Source organism: Centrocercus urophasianus, unplaced genomic scaffold (genome assembly GCF_019232065.1).
Source record: "Centrocercus urophasianus isolate 14NV4802_14NV808 unplaced genomic scaffold, USGS_Curo_1.0 seq_10, whole genome shotgun sequence".
Lineage (NCBI taxonomy): Eukaryota > Metazoa > Chordata > Aves > Galliformes > Phasianidae > Centrocercus > Centrocercus urophasianus.
The window spans coordinates 44,665,910-44,686,636 of NW_024884142.1; the positions used below are offsets into that span (position 1 = coordinate 44,665,910).

General features: G+C 40.0%; 1 protein-coding gene across 6 annotated transcripts in view; it reads left to right on the forward strand.

Annotated features, from left to right (window-relative positions):
• NCOA7 (nuclear receptor coactivator 7) overlaps positions 1–20,727 on the forward strand; it is an 85,980-nt gene that overhangs the window by 29,474 nt on the left and 35,779 nt on the right. For all 6 annotated transcript variants that reach the window (XM_042820118.1, XM_042820137.1, XM_042820109.1 and 3 more), the window contains one exon: positions 8,074–8,327. In XM_042820118.1, the coding sequence (XP_042676052.1) occupies positions 8,074–8,327 (254 nt within the window). The remainder of the gene's footprint in view (positions 1–8,073; positions 8,328–20,727) is intronic.

The following is a 20,727-nucleotide window of genomic DNA, read 5'->3' on the forward strand; positions in this document are numbered from 1 at the left end:
ATCCTGAAGCCCAGGGGTTTGCTGTGCTTTTTACTGTGCTTCAGTGCACTTGCTGTGCATTACTGCTGACTTCAAAAAGAACACTTAGAGGGCAAAAAAAAATCTCAGTGCTGTGTGCATGCAGGGATTCTTCACGAATGTGTTGACAGGTATACAGGCTTTTAACAGTTTTCAGTAATAGGTGCGTGCTGAGGAAAAGGCTGTATCCCTGTTACTGTGTTCTTATCCCCTCACAGACCCTGCCATGATGAATTTTCACAATTGCTTTTTGTACCTGTTTATGTCTCAAGCAAACTCAGCATGTCTAAACTTTTCATCTGCTTTTCACTTTTCATGGCAGTATTGCTTGAAACAATTTAACTTGCTCTCAATGCTTGTTGTATAAAGTGCTAAAATAACATTCTCTAAGTTTTTCTTCCTGAGTTGGGTTCTAGTTATGTTATTGTGACATTGTATGTGTTGCATTAGAATTCTTTGCCATGGATTTCACTTTTATTGATCATTGATTTTCATTTGCTGTTTTATTGCTTCATTGTAAATGTCTTTTGCTATTGTAGTCACTAGGCTTTAAATTTTCTTCTGACCTTTCAGTCCGTTTAACCGAAAACTAAAAGTAGCTTTATATGTTCAGGAAAGTTTAACACTTGATCTAATAAAATGGATGAGTAGTGATGATTATATTGAGCAGTGCACGTCCCAATAAGTCCTCCTGTCCTGTCTTCCTCTTTCTTGTTTTGTGACATTCTCAGTTCTTGTACTTTATTCCCTATTTTAGTTAGTTATTACTTTCAAAGGGACTTTCTTTTTGTCTCGTGGAAGTTGAGTTTATTCAAGTGTTTAACTGAAGTGAGTAGGGAGGAGTTTATCAAAGTTTTGAGGATGTATTTAAGCCAGCCTTATTGCCACGTGCTTGTTGTACTCATTAAATAATCCTGTAATATCACAGAATCCTTCGAGTTGGAAGGGATCTTTGAAGGCCATGTAGTCCAACTCTCCTGCAATGAACAGGGACACCACAGCTAGATCAGGGTTCTCGGAGCCTTATCTAGCCTCACCTTGAAAGTCTCCAGGGATGGGGCATCAACCACATCTCTGTTCAGTGCCTCACCACCTTCACTGCAAAAGATTTTCCTTATATGCAACCTAAATCCTTCCTCTCTAAGCTTGTAACTGTTTCCCCTTGTTCTATCACCACAGTCCCTGAGAAAGTCTGTCCCCTTCTTTCATTGAATCATAGAATGGCCTGGGTTGAAAAGGGCCACAATGATCATCTAGTTTCAACCCCCCTGCCATGGGCAGGATCACTGACCACTAGACCAGGTTGCCCAGAGCCTGTAGCTCCCCTTTAGATGTTGAAAGAACATACTACTTTAGCCATGCAACTACACCTGTGGGGTTTTCTGTTTGTACTACTTGTTTTTCTTTTGCAGTTCCAACAGGTGTGTCAGTGGTAACAGTAGCTCAGCAAGCTGGCAGTGAAAGTAAGGAGGGGCTGGAGCTGAGCACCAGCTGGAGGGCACAAGTTGAAGCCCTTCCTTCCTGGCAGGGGGGTTGAATGGAGAGAGATTGTCTTGCTGAGTCAGTCTGGGAGGAATCTGGCGCACATAGGAGCGGTTGGGGATGAGCACCATGGTAAGAGAAGTATCTAGCATTGTTAGAAAGGGAGAAGAGTAGGAACAGGATGGGGTTGTGGTAAGAGTCAGGTCGTCGGTATTTGTGACAGGAGAGATTTGTGGTGTGGGTTTAATTGAACAAGCCAGTTTAATGTGTTTAATGCAAACTTAGGAGAGTAACTCTTAAGGGAGAGACTTCTTGATTTTTACCTTCTGCCTAAAGCGGTTCTACCAGAGCCTGCATTAACTGAGGTTATAAAAGAAGGAATTAAATAAATGTTTAAATCAAACTAAAACAGCTTTCAAAAATCCTTTCCCTATGGAAATTGTTGTCATGGTAATGGAGTGCTAAATGGTAACCTTTTTTGCTAAGTAAACTTGAGAAAGATGGGGATACTTTATGCCTTTGGAAGTAGAGTTTATTAAAGCTGTGTGGGAACATTTTATTCCTGAATTAAAAAAAAAAAAAAAAAAGAAACTTTCTGAAAGCTCGAGAGTCTCACAAGTTTTATACTGGGAAACTGTGATATCCCTCCCCAAAAAATTAACATAAGAGAGCTTAAATAGGTTATTTAAAATCCTCTGGTATGCAGAATTGGGAAGAAGTAATTTCATTTAATCCAACAGCTGTTCTGTATTAGAAGGTGCAGCCTTTTAAAATTCCAGAACAGCATTGCTACATATCTGCATTACATATAATGAAGGAAAGGTTGAGATACTTTATTACTATTATATGTGAATGGCAGTGTCAGGAAGGAGATGGACATACCCCCATTGTCAATGCAGCGCTTTACTCTTTGAAGCATAGTGCCTATCTTGATCACTGCTGCTGACTGACCATGTGTGAAACATAGAGCTGGTGTTTGTTGTAAATTAGTAACTGCAATTTCAAAAGCTGGAAATTTCCAGCTTTGACTTGTGCTACTAATATCAAAGGTTCCTGTGGTTGCAGTATATGTTGTTGTTCTGGAGAACTGGCAGAGTATAACCAGCTTCTTGATGTATTGTACCCATACCTGTTGTTCTTGGTAGCTTTTTTTCTAGAAGAGTTAATTTTATCCTTTTTTTTCTCCCTTTAGTTAATTGTTGAAATCTAATATAAAAATGTGTGCCGTTGCTTACTTTTGCCTTAAAATCTGTTTTAATAGTAAACATACAGAATTGTGGCTTGCTTATTTCCAGAACAGGGTGCATAGTAGCCTGAAACAGCACGCATTTGATAGCGTTGCTCTTCTGCACTGTGGCCACTGCTTACTGAGATTGCTCGCTGAGGGTGAACTGTCTTCACTGTAGTTGTGAAGTAAAAGAAGCTGCATTGAAGAAGTCAGGTGAAGGCATTATGGTTTGGCACGTTGGCTTTTCTTTGGCTCTGAAAGAAGTCATTACTTGCTTTGCCTGAGATTATTTATTCATCATGTTACATCAAGTTGGATGAAGCCACAGCCATGCTGTAAGGTTTCTGAATTTCAGCAATGAATTTGATTTATGTGGCTGCTTCTATTCTGCAGGATGTTGTGCTGATTGTATAGCAGATACCAAGGCATATTTTAGAGGATGCATATTGTAGAAAGTTTCCCAAAGGGAAAACTGTCAGCTTTAAAAAGTCATGAAGGTTTCTTCTGCATTTCTCTTCTCCCCGCCCCCCCACCTCCCTTTTTAAAAAATATTTATTTGTTTGAGGGCCACTTTTATAAAAGTTTTCATTTCACAATGGAGTTACTTCTGCTGTATGATGTTTAGCACTCTAATACATCTTAAAAAATCAAGCTTGGTCTTGTTATCCTGGGACGTTTTTAGAATGTGATACAACCCTCGTGCTCTTTGTGATTACTTACCAAGTATACACAAAATGAGTTCCAATCCAATTATTTGTTAGGCCCTTCAGTTGAATAAGTGTTAATTGAAGCCAAATCCATTTACTAGGAAAAAAGATTGTTACTGTCAGATTTGTTTCTTTGTTTTCTTGATATCAGGGATGTATGGCTTTCTTGATGGTCATATTTTTCTAATGAAAGTTTTACAGGTAGCATTACCTTTCCTTTGTCTGGACTGTTTTCTTTGTACTCTAACCGTCTTTGTTGTTAGTGTTACGGGAAAATCTAGATGCTTTATTCTAAAAATGCATGTGTATTTTCTTCTTGTAGGTAGTCAAATATACTTGAATCTGGAAGATTATTTCTTAAAATATTTCTTGAAATATTTCCTGGTTCTTTTCCTGTAAGTCAGTGTCCAGATTCTCCCCACCCTCATTGCCAATTAATTTATGGAAGCACTGCTGACATTTTGTTTTAACTTGCATACTCTGAAATTACACTCCTTTCACATCACTAGTCCCTATTAAATGCTGCCAGAAACTGAGAGCAGCCTGCTCTCAGTGTCTTCAGAACTTTCATGGGATTTCATAGTGAAGCTCCCATGCCATCGCATGCTCACGTTAAGAGACTTAAAACTTCTCCTGGAAAACTTAGTGTTTGGATCAACTCGGAAGCGATGACTTTGAGGAGAAGTAAAAGGATGCCTCTGTAAATCCAGAAGACATGTTTTGCCTGTCAGAACCAGTTAGCTTGAGAAATTTTCTCTGGTGTCTAAATTACATTACAAATGTGTAAGGCTTTCTGAAGAAGCAGGCGTGTTTTTGCAGATAAGTTGTTTGTGTCTCCAAGACTCCCTTTTTCTCTGTCCCTTTTCCTTCCCTTTTGTAACTTTCCTGGTGAAACTCATTGTATCCTTTGACAGGGACATTACAAAATGGACATCTTGTGCAGTAGTATCTATCTGCTTACTGAAAAACAGGCATATTGTTTTGTTTGTAAAGCTGTTCTAACTACAAAACCTGACATTGTGATCAAACTGAGTGATTTTAATTATTTGGCCTTCAGCTTGATTTTTTGTTTTCATAATGTAGAATAAAATGATTCTTTTTATTTTTTATATTATTATTATGTATTAATAATATATATTATTATATATATATAATAATAATGCTGGAAGGGAGCTTCAGAGATCAAGTCTAACTGTTTGACCTCTTTAAAGCTAACCAAAATTTCATTGCATTATTGAGAGCGTTGTCTAAATACTTCTTGAGCGCTGACAGGCATGGGGCATCAACCAAATCTCTAGGAAGCCTGTTCCAGTGTTAGACTACCCTCACGGTAATGAAATATCTCCAATGCCCATTCAACCCTCTTCTGCTGCACTCTGTGTTGTTTCTGCCCTGCCATAGGTGACCCGGATCAAAGCCCAGCACCTTCCTCTGCTTCCCCTCCTCAGGGAGCTGCAGGGAACAGTGAGGCTGCCTCTCAGCCTGCTCTTTACCATACTGGGCAGCCTAAGTGTTCTCAGCCTCTCCTCACAGGACACAGAATTTTAGTTGGCTTCAGAGAACTGTCTTTCAGAATGGAACAAGACCACTAGAAAACTTCCAAGGTGGTTGAAAAAGGAAATAGCCTGATAAATGATGTTCTTAAATTGATTTTTTTTTTTTTTTTTTTTTTTTTTTTTTTTCCAATCTTGCCAGAAACAGTGGGAGATAACAGAGCTGGAAGAAGCAGATAAGATCTTCAGTCTCTAGCTTGTTCAGGAGATGATGAGTTTGAAACCTTAGCATCAACAGAAGGAGGGATGAGCAGCTTGCTTGCCTTTCTGTGTCATGGCCCTTGTGCTCTTGTGGTTGGTTAGTCACTGATATCAAATGAGTTCCCTTTCAGATGTTTGTTGGGCACTTCAGTCAAGTGTTCAGCAGCCTTGCTGGGTGGTGCAGCTCAGAGTGACGAATGCAGGGGATGCAGTTTGGCTAAATGTGCAGCAGGCTCTCCAGCTATGCTGTTTACTGCCTTGTCTCTGCAGTGCTCTACCAGTGCATGTTAATAATGAATTGCCTTGTGTATATGCAGGGCTTTGTATTTGCTATTCTGAGAAAGTGTACTTAGTAAAGTTAAAAAGCATAGTGAGTTTGAGGATGTTCTTATAGTGTTAAAGGACATTGCAAGCTTATTGGTTCATTGGGATATTTTAGTCAAGATCTTCCAAGAATGAGTTAAGTGTGTGTGGAAGTAATTTTGGCCCAACTTTAGAGACCCTTAAAAGCAGTATCTTTTAAGTACGGAGCATTTCCTCAAGTGGAGTTACTGCAACTCCAGCTCCTGAGATGGGCACTGTGTGTGCTTAGTCCTCATATGGTGGTTATTCTAGTGCCAAGGTTACCACTTTGAAATCTCAGTGGTTACCTCGAAACAGAGAATTGGGCAGGAGTAGTCTAGGCATTATTGGAAAATGTGATGCATGTCTTGAGGACAGAGTAGGAATTAGGAAGCACCCAGATCATTAATCACACACCTGAGGAGTGTGCAGGTGGCTTTGCCTATTCACTGCTACTGCAGGTTTTGGGATAAGCTTTTGATGAGGTACACAGCCTGGCAGTTAGGCAAGGTTAAATGTTGCGATGAAGAGCATTAGTCGATGATATTACCACTGGTCACTCCTGTTTTTTTTTTCTGCCATCCTCCTTCCTGTCACTAATGGACCAGGTCTTTCATAGCTCCCTTTTTTCCAAGTTGCCTAGGGCAACTTTGAAAACTCTAGTTAAAGTGTGCTTTAAGAGAAGTACTGATGAAGCTGTTGGAGTCATTGTGAGGACTGTTGACCTCTAGAGAGGGTTGTGGGTGTTTTCCTTTCAAAAAAGGGTTACCTTTCCATTATAGCTGCTTTTCTGCTGGTTGGTTGGTTGTTTTGAGATAACGCATCCATACTACGTGAAACTTACTTAATGAGATTGGTGATCAAAATGCATTAGAAATGTGGAACGGAAGGCTCTGGTGCAATGTGGATGGAAATGGAACTGCTGGTGGCTTACCAGTTCCAGCCTGTTAAAGCAGATGATTTGGATAGCCTGTGACAGGCACATGCAGGAAGGTCATTATGTCACTAGAGTAAAAAGTCAGGGGTGTCTCATTTACAAGTCTGGAACCAAGTTCAACCACACAGTAAGGATATGCCATTTTAGTGGGGCAGGCTGCTTTATGAAGATACGCACCAGGGCTAAATAGAGACATAGTGCAGGCCATGTGACTGTAGTGTTCTGCAGTTGTTACAGCAGCCTTTGATCAGGTTTGTGGCTTATTAGTCAAAAATAAGTTACCTTTGCAGACTGAAATTTTCTAAAATCTAAACAAAACATTTAATTTGTTACATAGATGTATTCACTTTTATCTTTTTAGAAATGTGTAGGTTGTTCTTATATGTAGTCAAGATCTAGTCTATAAAGCTTTACGCATATAAAATTATTTTGCTGTGCAGAGCATGAACTACAATTGCTTTGTGAATCAGTGGGTGTGAGTGAACGGGGGACCACTGCAGGGGCAGAACTCATCCTCACTGAATTGGCTGCAGAGTGGAGATCTCCTGCTGTGACACTGGGAAAGCATTTAAGAAGTGTGTATACAGAGGAGTACAACAGGCGTGAGGCTTTTGCAAGTCTGTCTGTTTGTATATTTCACTGTAAAATGTTGGTTGCATGGTCTGAAAAACCAACCTCTGTAACCAAAGGCCAGTGTAGGAGAGAAGTATCATAAGATGAATTTTTTGTTCTGTGCGATATTTAAATGATTCTTAAGGTAGTGGCACTTGGAGGCAATTCTGGTGACTCTGACCCTTGGGCCATAAAGTGAGCTTTGAAAGGTGAAGATGGTGACTTAGCAGAAAGTGGTGTTAGGATTCTTGAAGCATCTTTTTTACTTTGGTTGCTTTAAGGCTTCTAAAAAGAAAATGCTCTTGTTGTTATAGTGATAAGCTGACAGATTTATGGGCAGGCCATTAACATTTTTTTCTCAGAAGAGCATAAAAATCTGGGAAGTGTTCCTGCACAAACAGTCTGCAGCCACATCAATCTTTGCTGAACAAGCAGTGGGTGATGCTTGGGGCACAAGGTGACACAGGCTGTGCAAAAGCAAATGTAGGTTAGCATGGGTAGATAATGTTGGACAAAGTGGAAATAAATAACAAGTTTATGTCAAAACAAGTAGCTTTCTATTATGCAGGAGCAGTTGACTGTGAAATTGTTGTGTTGTTGTATGATAGTACATTAGGATCTGAGCTTTTATCCTAAGTTTCATCTTGAAAACATGTTTCTGTTTTCAAAATTTGTTATATAGTGATTTAGAAACAAAACATTTGGATGTTTCTGTTTCTTTTGTGGGGAAGAGGAACAAGAAAAACAACAGTAAAAACATTCTTTTTTTTATTGTTATTGCTCTTGAGAAGATAATTTCAAAGTGATGGGTGATAGGATGATGGAAGAATATGCCTTAGGATAATGTTAGGTACTGATGAGAAATGTGTTTTTTACAGGGTTTTAAGGAATTTTGTTGTTGAATTAAGTTTAGAAATCAAGAGAGAAAGTGAACTAACTGGTATCATCTTCATGGTGTTTTTTTGTCTGTTTTTTTTCCCCCTTTGTATATAGTTTGAAAAAGAAAAGGCAAGCCAAACAAAACACTGAGACCATCTCTGCCAATTCTCCTGGATCTCCTGTTTCCAAAATTCCAGCTGAGAAAGATGATGAAAGTAAAGTTATTTTGGAGCAAATCAGTTCCTCTGAAGACAAGTGTAAATTTGCTGGGGAAAAGGAAGCTGTTCCAGACAAAGAAAAGAGAAAAAAAAAATACAATCAACTGAAAGACATCAGGCGCACAGAACTTAAAAGATACTACAGTACTGGTGAGTTATGTTGATGTTAGAGTGTTTTTTTTAATGTTTGTTTTGATACCTAGTTAAAGTGCTTTCCTTATATCTTACAGAGTTTCCTTTAAGAGGTGATTGACTGCATATCCTTTCTGTAAAAAGAAATAAGATTACGTAGCTCTGTATATCCTCTAACTTTATCCTTCAGTTTCTTTAAAACAATGTTGTGGGTTTTTTTTAATCAAAACACATTTCGTGTTTCTCTGTTCTAAAATACAGGTTATAGGCAACTGTTAGCTTCTTTGCAATTGTTTTTTTTTTGAGGTTTTCCTTCTTTATGAAATTGAAGTTTATTTTTGGTAGGGTTATTTGTTTCATAAATGATGCACACTATTTGAGACTTCAGTCTTAATTCATGCCATTTTATCTGCTGAAATGTGAACAAGTAAGGAAGCTAATGACATAATTTTAAACAAAATTTTAAACAAAACCTATGTGGTTGAAAATTTATCATGTTCATGCCCTTCTCTCCCTCTGTGTAATCAGTGCCTCAGTTAATCATTCATACCTTTTTTTGAAAAAAAAAAAACATCTTGCAAGTAATTCAGTCAAAACTAAGCATAAATATATGTGAGAAGAGTCATACACAGATGTTTGTGTTTCTAGATTATAATTTGTTAAATACTCTAAGTAGTTCTATATTTAATTTATGAAATACTCCTTTCAAATTCTCTCTTGGTATTTTGAAGGAACTCTTAGGTTAAGAGAAGGAGGTGTTTTTTGTGTTTGTGTGTCTTAGAGGAAGAAGACAACAGGAAATTGTAAATATCCTAGAAGTGGACTTCTTTCCTGCTCATGCAGTGTGAGTGAGCAGTTGATTTCTGAGGATTTCTCTCTAGGAGAAGGAAATGAATCAGCAGTAACAATACTGTTATGCATTGACTGGCACGTGCAATCTAGTCTGTGCTTGTCTTTTATGAGGCTGTTGGGCCTTCCCAAAAGGATGGTAAGTCTTGAGTAATGTTTCCTAGCAAGCACAAGAGTTTACAGAGCTATATCGGTCAGTCCATAAATTTTGGCAGGCTTGAATTTAACAAGATGAATAATTTGAAAACTAAGAGAACACTTATTTTGCTTTTTGTCTTACATTCTAGCCACACTGTTTTTGAGACCAAATTAGGAGGAATTTTTCAGGAATGAATCTGAATTATTTCTGTTTTGTTGGTGCATTTGTTTTAAAAACAAAACGAAGCTTATAGCTCTGGCACAGCAATGTATAAACTCCTGCTGTATTGCTAACAAAATGCTTCAGCTAAAAGCTGCAATTCCTTGTTGGTTTGTCCAGGTCTGTGTAAGGTGGCTGGATTTAATTTTTCTGGTGTTTCAGGACTTCTGTGAAAACCTTTTGCTCCAGTTGGTGCTTGCTGTGGAGCAGTGGGGGATGGCATGCTTCTAGCAAGGGTCCTTCTGAACTGGTGAGGGAGAACAGGAAGCTCTGCAGATCTTGGCTGGTGATCCAGCAGTCAGTAGAAGCTCAGGTTTTACTCATTTGTTTTGTAAGCATTCTGATGTTCTGCATGGACTGACATCGTGACTCAGTACACCAGTAGCTGTGTGAGGATGTGCAAAGTTCTGCAGTGCTTTGAGAAATGCAAGAATTTAATTTTGCTGTTGAGCTGAGCACAGACCAGACTGACAAAAACCCACAGAGAGCCTGCTTTGTTATTTCAGTGCCTGCTTTGTCATTGCTAAATAAAGAATTTTCCCCAGCTGGAGCATCAAAATTGTAGAAGTGAAACCTTAGAGAGAGGTGGAAGATTGTTGATTGTGAAATGAGTGTAATAGCTCTGTGTTCAAGTCTCAAAATGCAGTAGTTTCACTTGGAAACATTGGTTGCCATAGAATTAGTCTGCATGTGGTACACCTACCTTCTTCCACAGCAGCTGTACCTGTTAACGAGTTTGCAGTCCTCAGGCACTTGTCACCGCAGCTCTCCTAACAGTTGCTGCCTTTGCTGTCCTGCTGTGCTGACTGAGCAGTTCCTGAGAGTTCTCCTGAAACCTGCAGCATCTTCTATGGGATTGGGATTATTTAAGTAGTTAGCCTTTGCCTGCATGTGATGATGACAAAAAAATGTCCATCTGGCTGGGCTGAGCTCTGTAGGAAGTATGAATTCAGCAGGTCCCTGCTGAAAGATGTTAGCTGTAGTGGTCAGAATCGTAGAATCAAAAAGGTTGGAAAAGACCTCCAGGGTTACCCATGCCAAAAATCCGCCTATCGCCAATATTTCCCACTAAACCATGTCCCTTAGTACAACATCTAAATGTCTCTTGAACGCTTCCAGGGGCAGTGACTCCCACCACCTTCCTGGGCAGTTCGTTCAGTGCCTGAGCATTTTTTCAGAAAAGTGTTTCCTAACATCCAGCATGAATCTCCCCTGTTGCAACATGAGGCTATTCCCTCTAGCCCTATCAATAGTTACGTGGGAAAGAGGCCAACAACCAACTCACTACAACCTCCTTTCAGGTAGTTGTACAGACAGCAGTAAGGTCTTTCCTGAGCTGCCTCTTCTCCAGACTAAACAATCCCGGTTCTTTCAGCCACTGCTCACACTCCAGACCTCTCACCAGCTTTGTTGTCTTTCATAATGTTCCAGAGCCTCAGTGTCTTTTAGTGCCAATCTGTAAAGACTAGTTTAGAAATGTTGATACACTTTTGTATTAAACTGGCTAAGAGAGAACATCATGTCATAGACATATGCTTTTGTTATTTAATGCTAGGGTACAGATACCTCATTTTTTTGTTCTTTCATGTGATTACTTCTGAGCTGTCACTTCCATGGTGTTTCAGACTGAAGGGATGTCTCTCTCATACCTACAGTTAACCATTTTTCTGGATTTGCTTTTTTTGTTGTCGCTTTTGTTTAGTAGTTATTTTCCAATTATCTAGCTTCGACTTAATGTCTAGAGTTTTGTTTTTTTTTTTAAGAAAATCTGTTAAGAAAATCTGACTTGTTGCTTTTTTTTTTAAAAATCCTTTCTGTACTTTACCAAAATGATTATGTGTAGCAACGTTCTTATAGATTCTCATCTGCAGGTTGATATGATGAGGCATATGTAAGTTATTTTGTGGCTTAATGGAGGTCCTTCCTAAACTGAAGTTTCCTTGAGCCCAGCAGGGTTGTGTTTCTTAGTGTAAGTGACTGAAGACCTCTGTCCTCTAAATAAATCTCCCTTCCATATTTTGCATGACTACAGGTGCTTCTTCATTTTTGATTGTGAAACAGGAAACAGATGTTATATCTCACAGTAATTTGTTTCTCATATGCCACGCTGCTTCCTTAGAAGCTTGTGAGTATGTTTGCCTTCATGAATTTGCAAACGTTAATGATGGCAACCTGACTCAAATGTGATTCTACTGATTAGATAAATCCCTTTTCCCCAGAAGAATAGCTGTAGTGCAGTTTCTTTGAAGGCTGCAGAGAACAGGAGGGGGTGGCACACTCTGCCACACTCTGTAGAAAGACAGTGTTTAAAGCAAAGATACGTGCTGCTGGTGAAGTGTTGTGGTGTGGTTGTGTCTGTAGCCAGTGGGTGGCATCGCAGAGCCAAGGAGGAAGAGGATCATCCCGCAGAAGTGAGTTCTCCAGCATCTCTCCCCATCTCCTGGCATTGTGGTGGCATCACTATAGACAGCCTAATGGTATGCAGTATTGATCATTTCTCTTGAGACACTGCTAAATGGCTGAGCAGTTGCCAGTAAGAGATGATTTCTCCTGCGTAAGCTTATACTTTGCTTCTTTATTTGTACTTGCGTTGTTCTTCAATGGGTGTATAATTTTACAACGTATTTGTACCATTCAGTCTCCAAATGTCACACTATAAGATGCTGTTTTGTAGATACAGCCCTTGTTGTCATGCCTTAAAACAACAAAGACACCAATGCTGTTCCTCTTTCTGAGGACCAATGGAAGTATTGCTTTCTCCTTATTTCTGCTTCACCTCTTGACAATCAGCTTCCTAACATTGTTTTACTCTTTTGCTACTAATGCTGCAGTAATCTTCTAAGGAATGTATTTGTCTGGCACAGTGCAGTGTTTGCTTAGGCACTCTGGCTGATCCTTCTTCCCAGAATGCTCTACACTTCCTGAGATAGCATAGGTGATGTGCTTCTGCAACTGCTTAGTTGTGCATATTTTTGGGGGGAAGCCAGTTCTTTTGAAAGATATTGACTTCCTGAGCTTCAAGATATAAACTATTGGTTTTTATTTGGTTTGCTTTTTGTTTCATTTTCCCTAAGTGTCAGAGGTTCTAAAACACTTTCAAAGCATGAGGGTGAATTTCAGGAACTCAGTGATGCAGCAGTAACAGCTTGGAAGCACTGATTCCTCATCTCTAGAGCAGAACCTACATCTCAGGAACAGAGAGCACTCAGGTGGACTACTGTGAGACTAGAAAACCAGGGTTTGTGTTGGGAATTGTAAAAGCCTATGAAGATGAGTGTTTGTGCTTTGCCACTGAAGGCTGTTAGGGGGAGGGGGGTGGTGGAAAGGAGGGACGTGACCTTGTGAAAAAGACAACGTGACAATGATGTAAATTAGGACTGAATTCACCCTTCTGAATTTTGTTCATATATTCACTCCATAAGAGTATAACTTGCCTTTCTAGCAGTTGTGCTGTTTATTCCCAGGTTCCACTGGTTTTTGCTTGAAATTGTAAGCAGTTGGCATATCTGAGGAGTTGGTCACCATTCAAGAAAGCATCATAAAGAAAAACTTGGTTTAGACTGCTTGCCCCACATCACACATTTTTATCAGCAAAATAAAATCTAGTTCCCTAGCTTATCATTGTGCCCTCTAATCATAAATCCATCTTTTTATTTTCATGTGCTATGCTGTCTCATTCAGTGCATACCGCTCCGTATCTGCAGTATGTGGGAGATCACTCTAACAGAGCTTGATCCTATTGCATCTCTGATTTCTGTCCAAAGCAAGGAGGAGTCCAAAATGCTGTGACAAGAGTCCCAAGAGGGGAAAATGGTACATGTCCATGTAATGAGACAGCACAGTATATGTTGAGCAGGAGGTGCGAAAGTATGTCCCCTTAGTCCAGAGGCATGCAATAGATTCTTTTATGATCTCTCTTCCCTGGCATAACTCAGGCAGGGGTGATATGGGAGCAGCATGGCACACGTGCAGTTACAAAACTTCCAAACCTTATGGGTAGCTGGCCAAGACCAGATGTTAGTCAATAAAACAGAGAGGATTTAGCAATTTTCATCACTTATAAATGTGGTGAGATTTACTTTGACTGGCACCAGATCAACAGAAGCAGCTCCTCTGGTATTAGCTGTACTTAATGTCACTTTCAGAGTTGAAAGCTGTATGCAATGCAGTGAGAATCATTTTACAGTTTAAATTATTAAAAAGATGGGAAACTTACTGAACCCACTTTGCACAGAGGTTTGTAATCGTTAGGGTATTTGTTAAATGGCCTTAATCTGAAGTAGAATTTTCAATATATTTTGAGTTTGAGCTTGACACTTTGTGTTTTGGGAGAATGAATGAACAGAGTTGTCATGTTTCTGGCAGAGATAATGAAGGGGGATGCTTCTGCATGGTAGTGAGGGCTTTACCTCCAGGACACACTGGATAGCAGGTGTTGGCTGCCAAACTTGCTGGGCCTGCCCCAGCTGCCTGAGGCTCTGTTGCTTGTGAAGACATAAGCCATAGGAGCTGCTCTGAACGTGTCTGCAGGGACATGTGGCAGGTCAGGCTGTGTGGGCAGTATGTCTTGTCCTGGGGGAAAAACTGGGCTCCCAGGTCCTTCCTTCAGTTCTTCCTGGAACAGCAGAAACTCTAGGAGGTGTCCAAAGCCTGTATTTATATTTCTGACTGATGGAGGGTGTTGGTATACAGAGTCTGGTGCATGAGCTCCTTTAGGCCACGTGGTGTCAGCAGGGCTGCTCATCCGTCTCTACATGGCCAGTTTGGGAGTGTGTTTGAATGCACTTCAGTCATGGTGCTCATCTTGAAGTCTTTGGACAGGTGTGAGGGGCTCATTCTTGGCAACTGCCCAACTTAAGCCTGGTGTCTTCAAGATAGATGTTTAGTTTCTCCTCTTAAGCAACTAAATCTTCTCCATTAGAAGAGGGGTGGCCAGCGGGGACAGGGAGGTGATTGTCCCTCTCTAGTCTGCCCATGTGAGGCCCCATCTAGAGTACTGTGGCCAGGTCTGCAGCCCCAGTACAAGAAACATAGCTGTTGGAGAGGGTCCAGAGGAGAGCCGCAAAAATTATTAGAGGGCTGGAGCATCTCCCTGTGAAGACAGGCTGAGGGAGCTGGGCTTGTTCAGCCTGGAGAAAAGAAGGCTGCAGCATGACCTCGTTGCAGCCTTCCAGTACCTAAAGGAGCCTACAAACAAGAAGGGAGTCAACTCTTTATAAGATAGCAGCAGGACAAGGGGAAATGGTTTTAAGTTGAGGGAGAGAAGATTTAGGTTGGATGTCAGGGGGAAGTTCTTTACAGAGAGAGTGGTGAGGTGCTGGAACAGGCTGTGCAGAGAAGTTGTGGATGCCCCGTCCCTGGAGGTGTTCAAGGCCAGATTGGAGGGGCCCTGGGCAGCCTGGTCTGGTATTAAGTGGGGAGGTTGGTGGCCCTGCCTGTGGCAGGGGGGTTGGAGATTCATGATCCTTGAGGTCCCTTCCAACCCTGGCCATCCTGTGATTCTGTGATCATACTTTGCTTGAAACACTCTGTAGGAAGTTTACCTAAATACTCTGAGAAGTAGAACTCCTTTGACCTGCATTTAATAACAAAATGGAGTTTGGCCAGATCTTCTTTATTTTGTAATTCCTTTGCTACCAGCTTTTCATGCTGATGTTTCCTCTTGTCAGGGTCTGCAATATGATTTATCAGGTTGAGATCAGTATGGTACAAAATAATGCAACTTGGTTCGTATAGATCCTGAAGCTGTGCATAATGAGTGGTGGTGGTCAGCGTCAGACAGTAAAAGTACACTGAGCCTTCTTTTTATGCATTTCCCAATTTCTTTAAATAATTGCTGACCATTTTTACACCCCCCGTTGTATTAGAAAATAGAAATTAGCTCTGATTATTGCTATACCACTCCCAGAGCCCATCTAAGGCTGTGTGAGGTTGTGCTGCCCTTCCTGCTCCTGAGCCCAGCTGAGTGGTCCCAGTCCCTGCACCCTGCTGACGCAAGTCACCAGTCAGTGAGCTGCAAGCAGAGGTGCTTTTGCTGGGGCTGGCATCCAGCGGGTTCTACAAGCTGAGGGCTAGTGTCAGTAGTGTCAGAAATGTGAGAGAGGGCTGGGCAATCACCTTTTTGACAGCTTCATCTTAGACCAGTTCAACCTGCCTGTGTAGCTGTGCCCAAGTCCATTACTGTTCCAGAGTGACTAATCTTGGGTTTCTTCATGGAGGAGCTGTGCATTGAGGTTTTTATCATTGCCAGGGTAAACACAGCAAAGAAAGTAAAGTCTCTTTGTATGAAAGGATTTATTTTTAAGCATTGTTTTGTCTGGTAACTGTATTGGAAATAATATTTTTTTTAAAAAAAGTAGTGACTTGCGATTTAAATTGTATGTAGGTTTTTGGTTTTAGGTTTTGGTGGGTTTTTTGTTTGTTTGTTTGGAGGGAGATATGTTTGCTGAGTGATTCCTATTGAAATTTCTTGCCTTTTTTCTTTCACAGTGTTTTGTTTCTTAACCTGACAAGTTCATCCAGCAGAGGCCTGACATGGTAGTAGGAAATTTGTTCTTCCCATACTCGGATTTTCCTCAGTAAATGAAAACAGAGTTTAGAAAGTACATAAAAATTGGTATCTGACCTCTATATATACCAAGTAACAGAAAATCAGATGCACCTTATTTATTTGATCTAAGGATATGAGTGGCTTTCTTCTTGCAGTTCTCAGTAATACCATATTTTTCTGTAGTGTGCTCAGAGATCAGCATAATTCATCTATACAGTGCAGCTTGGTCTAGTTTATGTGTTGAAGTCACAGAGATCTGCATGGAATGTACATCCTCAAGTGACCGATTTAGCCAGAAAAGCTCTTTCATATCCCATGAAAAATGGAGAATAAAAAGTATCCAAAGGTGCCTGCTATCCATGGAACCACTTATCTGAATCTTTGTTACTGTCATTATTACACTGAAAATGTAGAGTGGTTTGTTTTTTTTTTTTTCTTCAAAATCAGGAAAAAAGTTAGAATATGCATGCACGGGATGCATGTTTTTCAGAGGAAAAGTACCTTTATTTATTTATTTATTCTCTCTCATTTGATTCATCTTGCTTGTTTTCAACATGCAGACTTCTCTTTTAAGTCTGTCATCACTGTTGCAGTGCTGTAAGATGGCTAATACCCTGCTGTCTGGTAAATGGGGGAAAAACACAAAGTTCAATTTTCCCCGCAGCTTTACCCAGCTTTATCAATGCCTCCAAGAGGAGCTTTTTTCAGCATCACTACAAGAGGAGAGCAGGATGTTTTAGAGGCAGTGTCATTTTTGCAAGAGATTCATGTCCTTCCTATTCACATCCCTTTGCTCTCCCCCACTGTTACACTTTCTTTCCTCTCGCATCCTCAGTGGTGACTCCAGGCTTGTTTAAATGCCATCTTGCCCTTTAAGGATTAGGCAGGTTGGGGTGGAGTAAGAGTTAATAGGATGTAGTGTAGGATGAGCAGAAACTAACACTAGGAAACTAATTACTTTTAAAATCATAATCCAAAAACTTAAGCTCCCCCTAAAGTGAAGAACTTAAAAGTTTTAGAAAATAGTCAGGGTATCTCCAACTTGTACAGTGTTGCATTTTAATACAACATTGCTCAGGTTAAAGCTTTGCAAATGAATGGGCTTGTGGTTTAGAGCACTCGATACAATGTAAGAAAGTAAGGGCAAGATTAGACAAGTTATGCCTTTAGGACATGCAATTCCCTTATGCTTACATTAGCATGGTATTAGTGAGGCTCCTCGTTCTTTGCTATAATAACTATCATATAGTTCTTTGAGACGGTAATTTTTATTTAATTCCTTACAGAGACTAAATTGGTCAAGCTCTATTTTAAAAGTAATGAGGGCTGCTTTCCTTCATAGCATCTGTTACTCCTTACTGCTCTCTTGTCAACCATCCTATTTGCTGCTGAAACTGATTTTATGCCATCTGATTCTTTCTTTCCTCGGTGTTTAGGAGTAATAAACTAGCTTTCTATGTCTAAAATGGTTTTCTTTTTAAAGTCTTCTTCCTTAAAGTGTCCCAGGATAGACTTAGATAACCTCAACATGCCTGGTTACTATAGTTTTCTTAGACAATGGTTTTGTGAGTACAACTGAGTGCTGTGAACGACTTGATGTCTTGAAGTGTGAATTAATGCCTCACTGCCACTGAAAAGGGAGGTCCTCTGCTTCCCAACCATGCTCTGAACTACATTTTCTTCCCTCTGAACCATCACTGATTTATCTGATTGCAAGGTAAAGAAGCCAATTCACTTGTCCAGCAGCAATAATAAAAGCTTTGCTTGTTTGTTTTAAGTAGCTGAATTGTCATTTCTCTGACAGCCAGAGTCCAAGGTTTTAAAAAAAAAAAAAAAAAAAAAAAAAAAAAAAGCAAGGAGAGAACTGCTTCTCTCCCTGAGTAGCCATTCATTTGGCTTATGAAACCATACCCCTGTGTTCGTCGTGTAGCAGAGCTGCGTGTCACTGCTAAATAATGTGAGATTGATGAAGTCCAGAGCAGAAGTCACACGCGTCTCTATGGTAGAACTTTTTTCTGGTTCACGTTAGGTAAGGTATTGAACTGATCATCTGGGCCACTGTATCATTGCTAAGGTCAGTTGAGTAGCTGTGTGGTTTTTCGTAGAATCATGGAATGGTTTGGGTTGGAAGGGACCTTTAAGATCATCTAGTTCTAAGCCCCTACTATAGGCAGGGACACCTCTCACTAGACCAGATTGTTCAAAGTCCCATCCAGTCTGGTCTTGAATGCTCTCAGGAAGGAGCATTCACAACCTCACTGGGCAACCTGTTTTAGTGTCTCACCACTCTCACAGTAAAGAGTTTCTTCCTAATATCTAGCCTAAACTGAACCTCATCCAGTTTAGAACCAGCTCCATGTCCTTGTGTTGGGGAACACAGAACTGGGCATAGTACTCCAGGTGGGGTCTTAAAGGAGCAGAGTAGAGGGACAGAATCAACTCTCCTGACCCACTTGTTTCTCTTTCACCCCCAAGACCCAATCTAAATGGCTCTTGATGTCTGATTCTTTCCTCTTCTTTCAGGTATTTGCTTATGGGGGAGTTTAATGTTAAAGAAGTTCTTTGCTTCTCTATGTAAACAGTGTTGACTTTGCTTTTGAGTTCATGTTTTTGTATAGTAATTTTTACAGTTTACATGCTCTAAATACCATATAATTTAAGAGCTGTTTGTATTTTTCCCCCTTTAGTCTCAAGTATTCTCTTGCTGCATTGGGAAAATCACCCAGTTTTGGTTATTAATTCCTGCACTATTTTAATTCTGCACTTCTTATGTATAGTTGCAGTATATCTTTCCCATATTTGTATTTGTTCAGCTCCTAAAAATATTTAAAAATATTAACCTGATTTACATTATGAAGTAGGACCATCTCTGCAGAGAATTTTTGTCCCTCTACCAGCCTTCAGTCTTGCACGAGTCACGGAGAATCACAGGTGTACAGTTTGTGTTGAATTTTAGACAACTGAACAGTCCTTGTTTGTTTGTTTGTTTTCTTATGGAAATCTTACACAAAATGAAGCAGTGATTTGTATTTCAGCATCAGTTACATCTCCAATAGTAAAACTGAAAATGGTTTAATAATACGCCTCATATTTCTTAGGTTTTTACTCAGCCTTGATTTGTATTTCAGCCTTGTATAAGGAGGTACTCTACTGTCTATGAGAACTTTGTTAATGGAAGCTTTTTGCTTGTGGCATGGGAATTTGATTTAGAAATGGTATAAATGGTAAACTGTAGTTGGCAGAAGTGATTTTTTTTTTTCCTCTTACCTGTCTTATTGTCAGAGATGCTCAGGATAATTGTTTCTTTACATTGCCTACGGTCATACAAAATTATTATGCTAAAACTAAGCAGTTGTTTAAAAGCAGCCATGGCTGTCTCAGACCTGAGAAGGGATGCAATCTTTGTTTTGAACCACAGATAAATGAAGTTTGCTAGTGTACCCAGTTTATCTCAGACACTTAGGACACAGAAGATTTGCATCATTTAAGGCAGTGTTTCTGCTTGCACAAAGAAAAGCCTGTTTATCAGATTACTTATGGACAAAGATAGACAGATAGGATCATTGCAGCTGGGAAGCTGGGAAAACATTTTTCTCCTATCCAGCTGATATCATAACTTATTCTTAACTTGTACTTAGCAAAGAAACCTGCTGAAGACTTCTCTTTTTTTTTTTTTTTTTTCTGAATATATTAGTTGTTCTGTCAGAAACCTCTTCTTCTTTTAAACTTCTTTACAGAAAGGGTTGTTAAGCACTGGAATAGGCTCCCCAGAGAGATGGTTGAGTCACTGTTCCTGGATGTGTTTCAAATGCATCTGGATGTGGTGCCCAGGGACATGATTTAATGGAGGGTTGTTAGTTAGGGTAGTATGGTTAGGTCATGGCTGGACTCAAGGATCTTTAAGGTCTTTTCCAACCTGAGCAATTCTATGATTCTATGACTCTATTAATTCTTACAACAGCCTTGTATTGCTTATTTTTGACCTGTTAGCCAGGGAGTGCTTGCACCATCTCCATCAACAAGGCATAAGCTTGCTTTCTCTGTGGGCTTTCTGCACTTTGGTAAACATCTCTATGACCTATTTATTAAGTAGTGATCTCTGCCCACAGAAGTTGGTTTTGTTTTCTGTCTGATATGCAGTTATCTGACCAGAATCCTTCCTATATCTTCAGACAACACTTGCAGTGCCAGGAGTTTTCCACCATCCCTGAGTTTGCTGGACACCTTCCGCACTTGCTGTTCATAACAGCTGCATCACCTTAACTTTGTTTCCTTTCTTATGATATAGTATAATGCAATAAGAAGACTCATCTAGCCTTTACTCTTCAGCATTTCTTTTCAGCTTCAACGCATTTCAGCTATTGCCCTGTTGTTTTTCAGATGAGATTTAGAGCTGAAGCACTGGACTGCTGGCTGCATCTCACTGTTCCTTTACAATAATGTGCTAAATAATCTTCTTGGCTGTTGCAGCATATAAACCAACTCTCTGAAATAGTCCTTTTTTTTTTTTTTTCTTTTTTTTTTCCCCTAAACTTTGGTGACCTTTTCCACTAGATCTTTCTTCCTCCTCTTGCTTTTCTAACAGATTTTCTTAAACAAAACTTTTAAAGCTATGGTGTGCATCTTGCCATCTTAGCCATGGGAGCCACATAGTTGCTGGG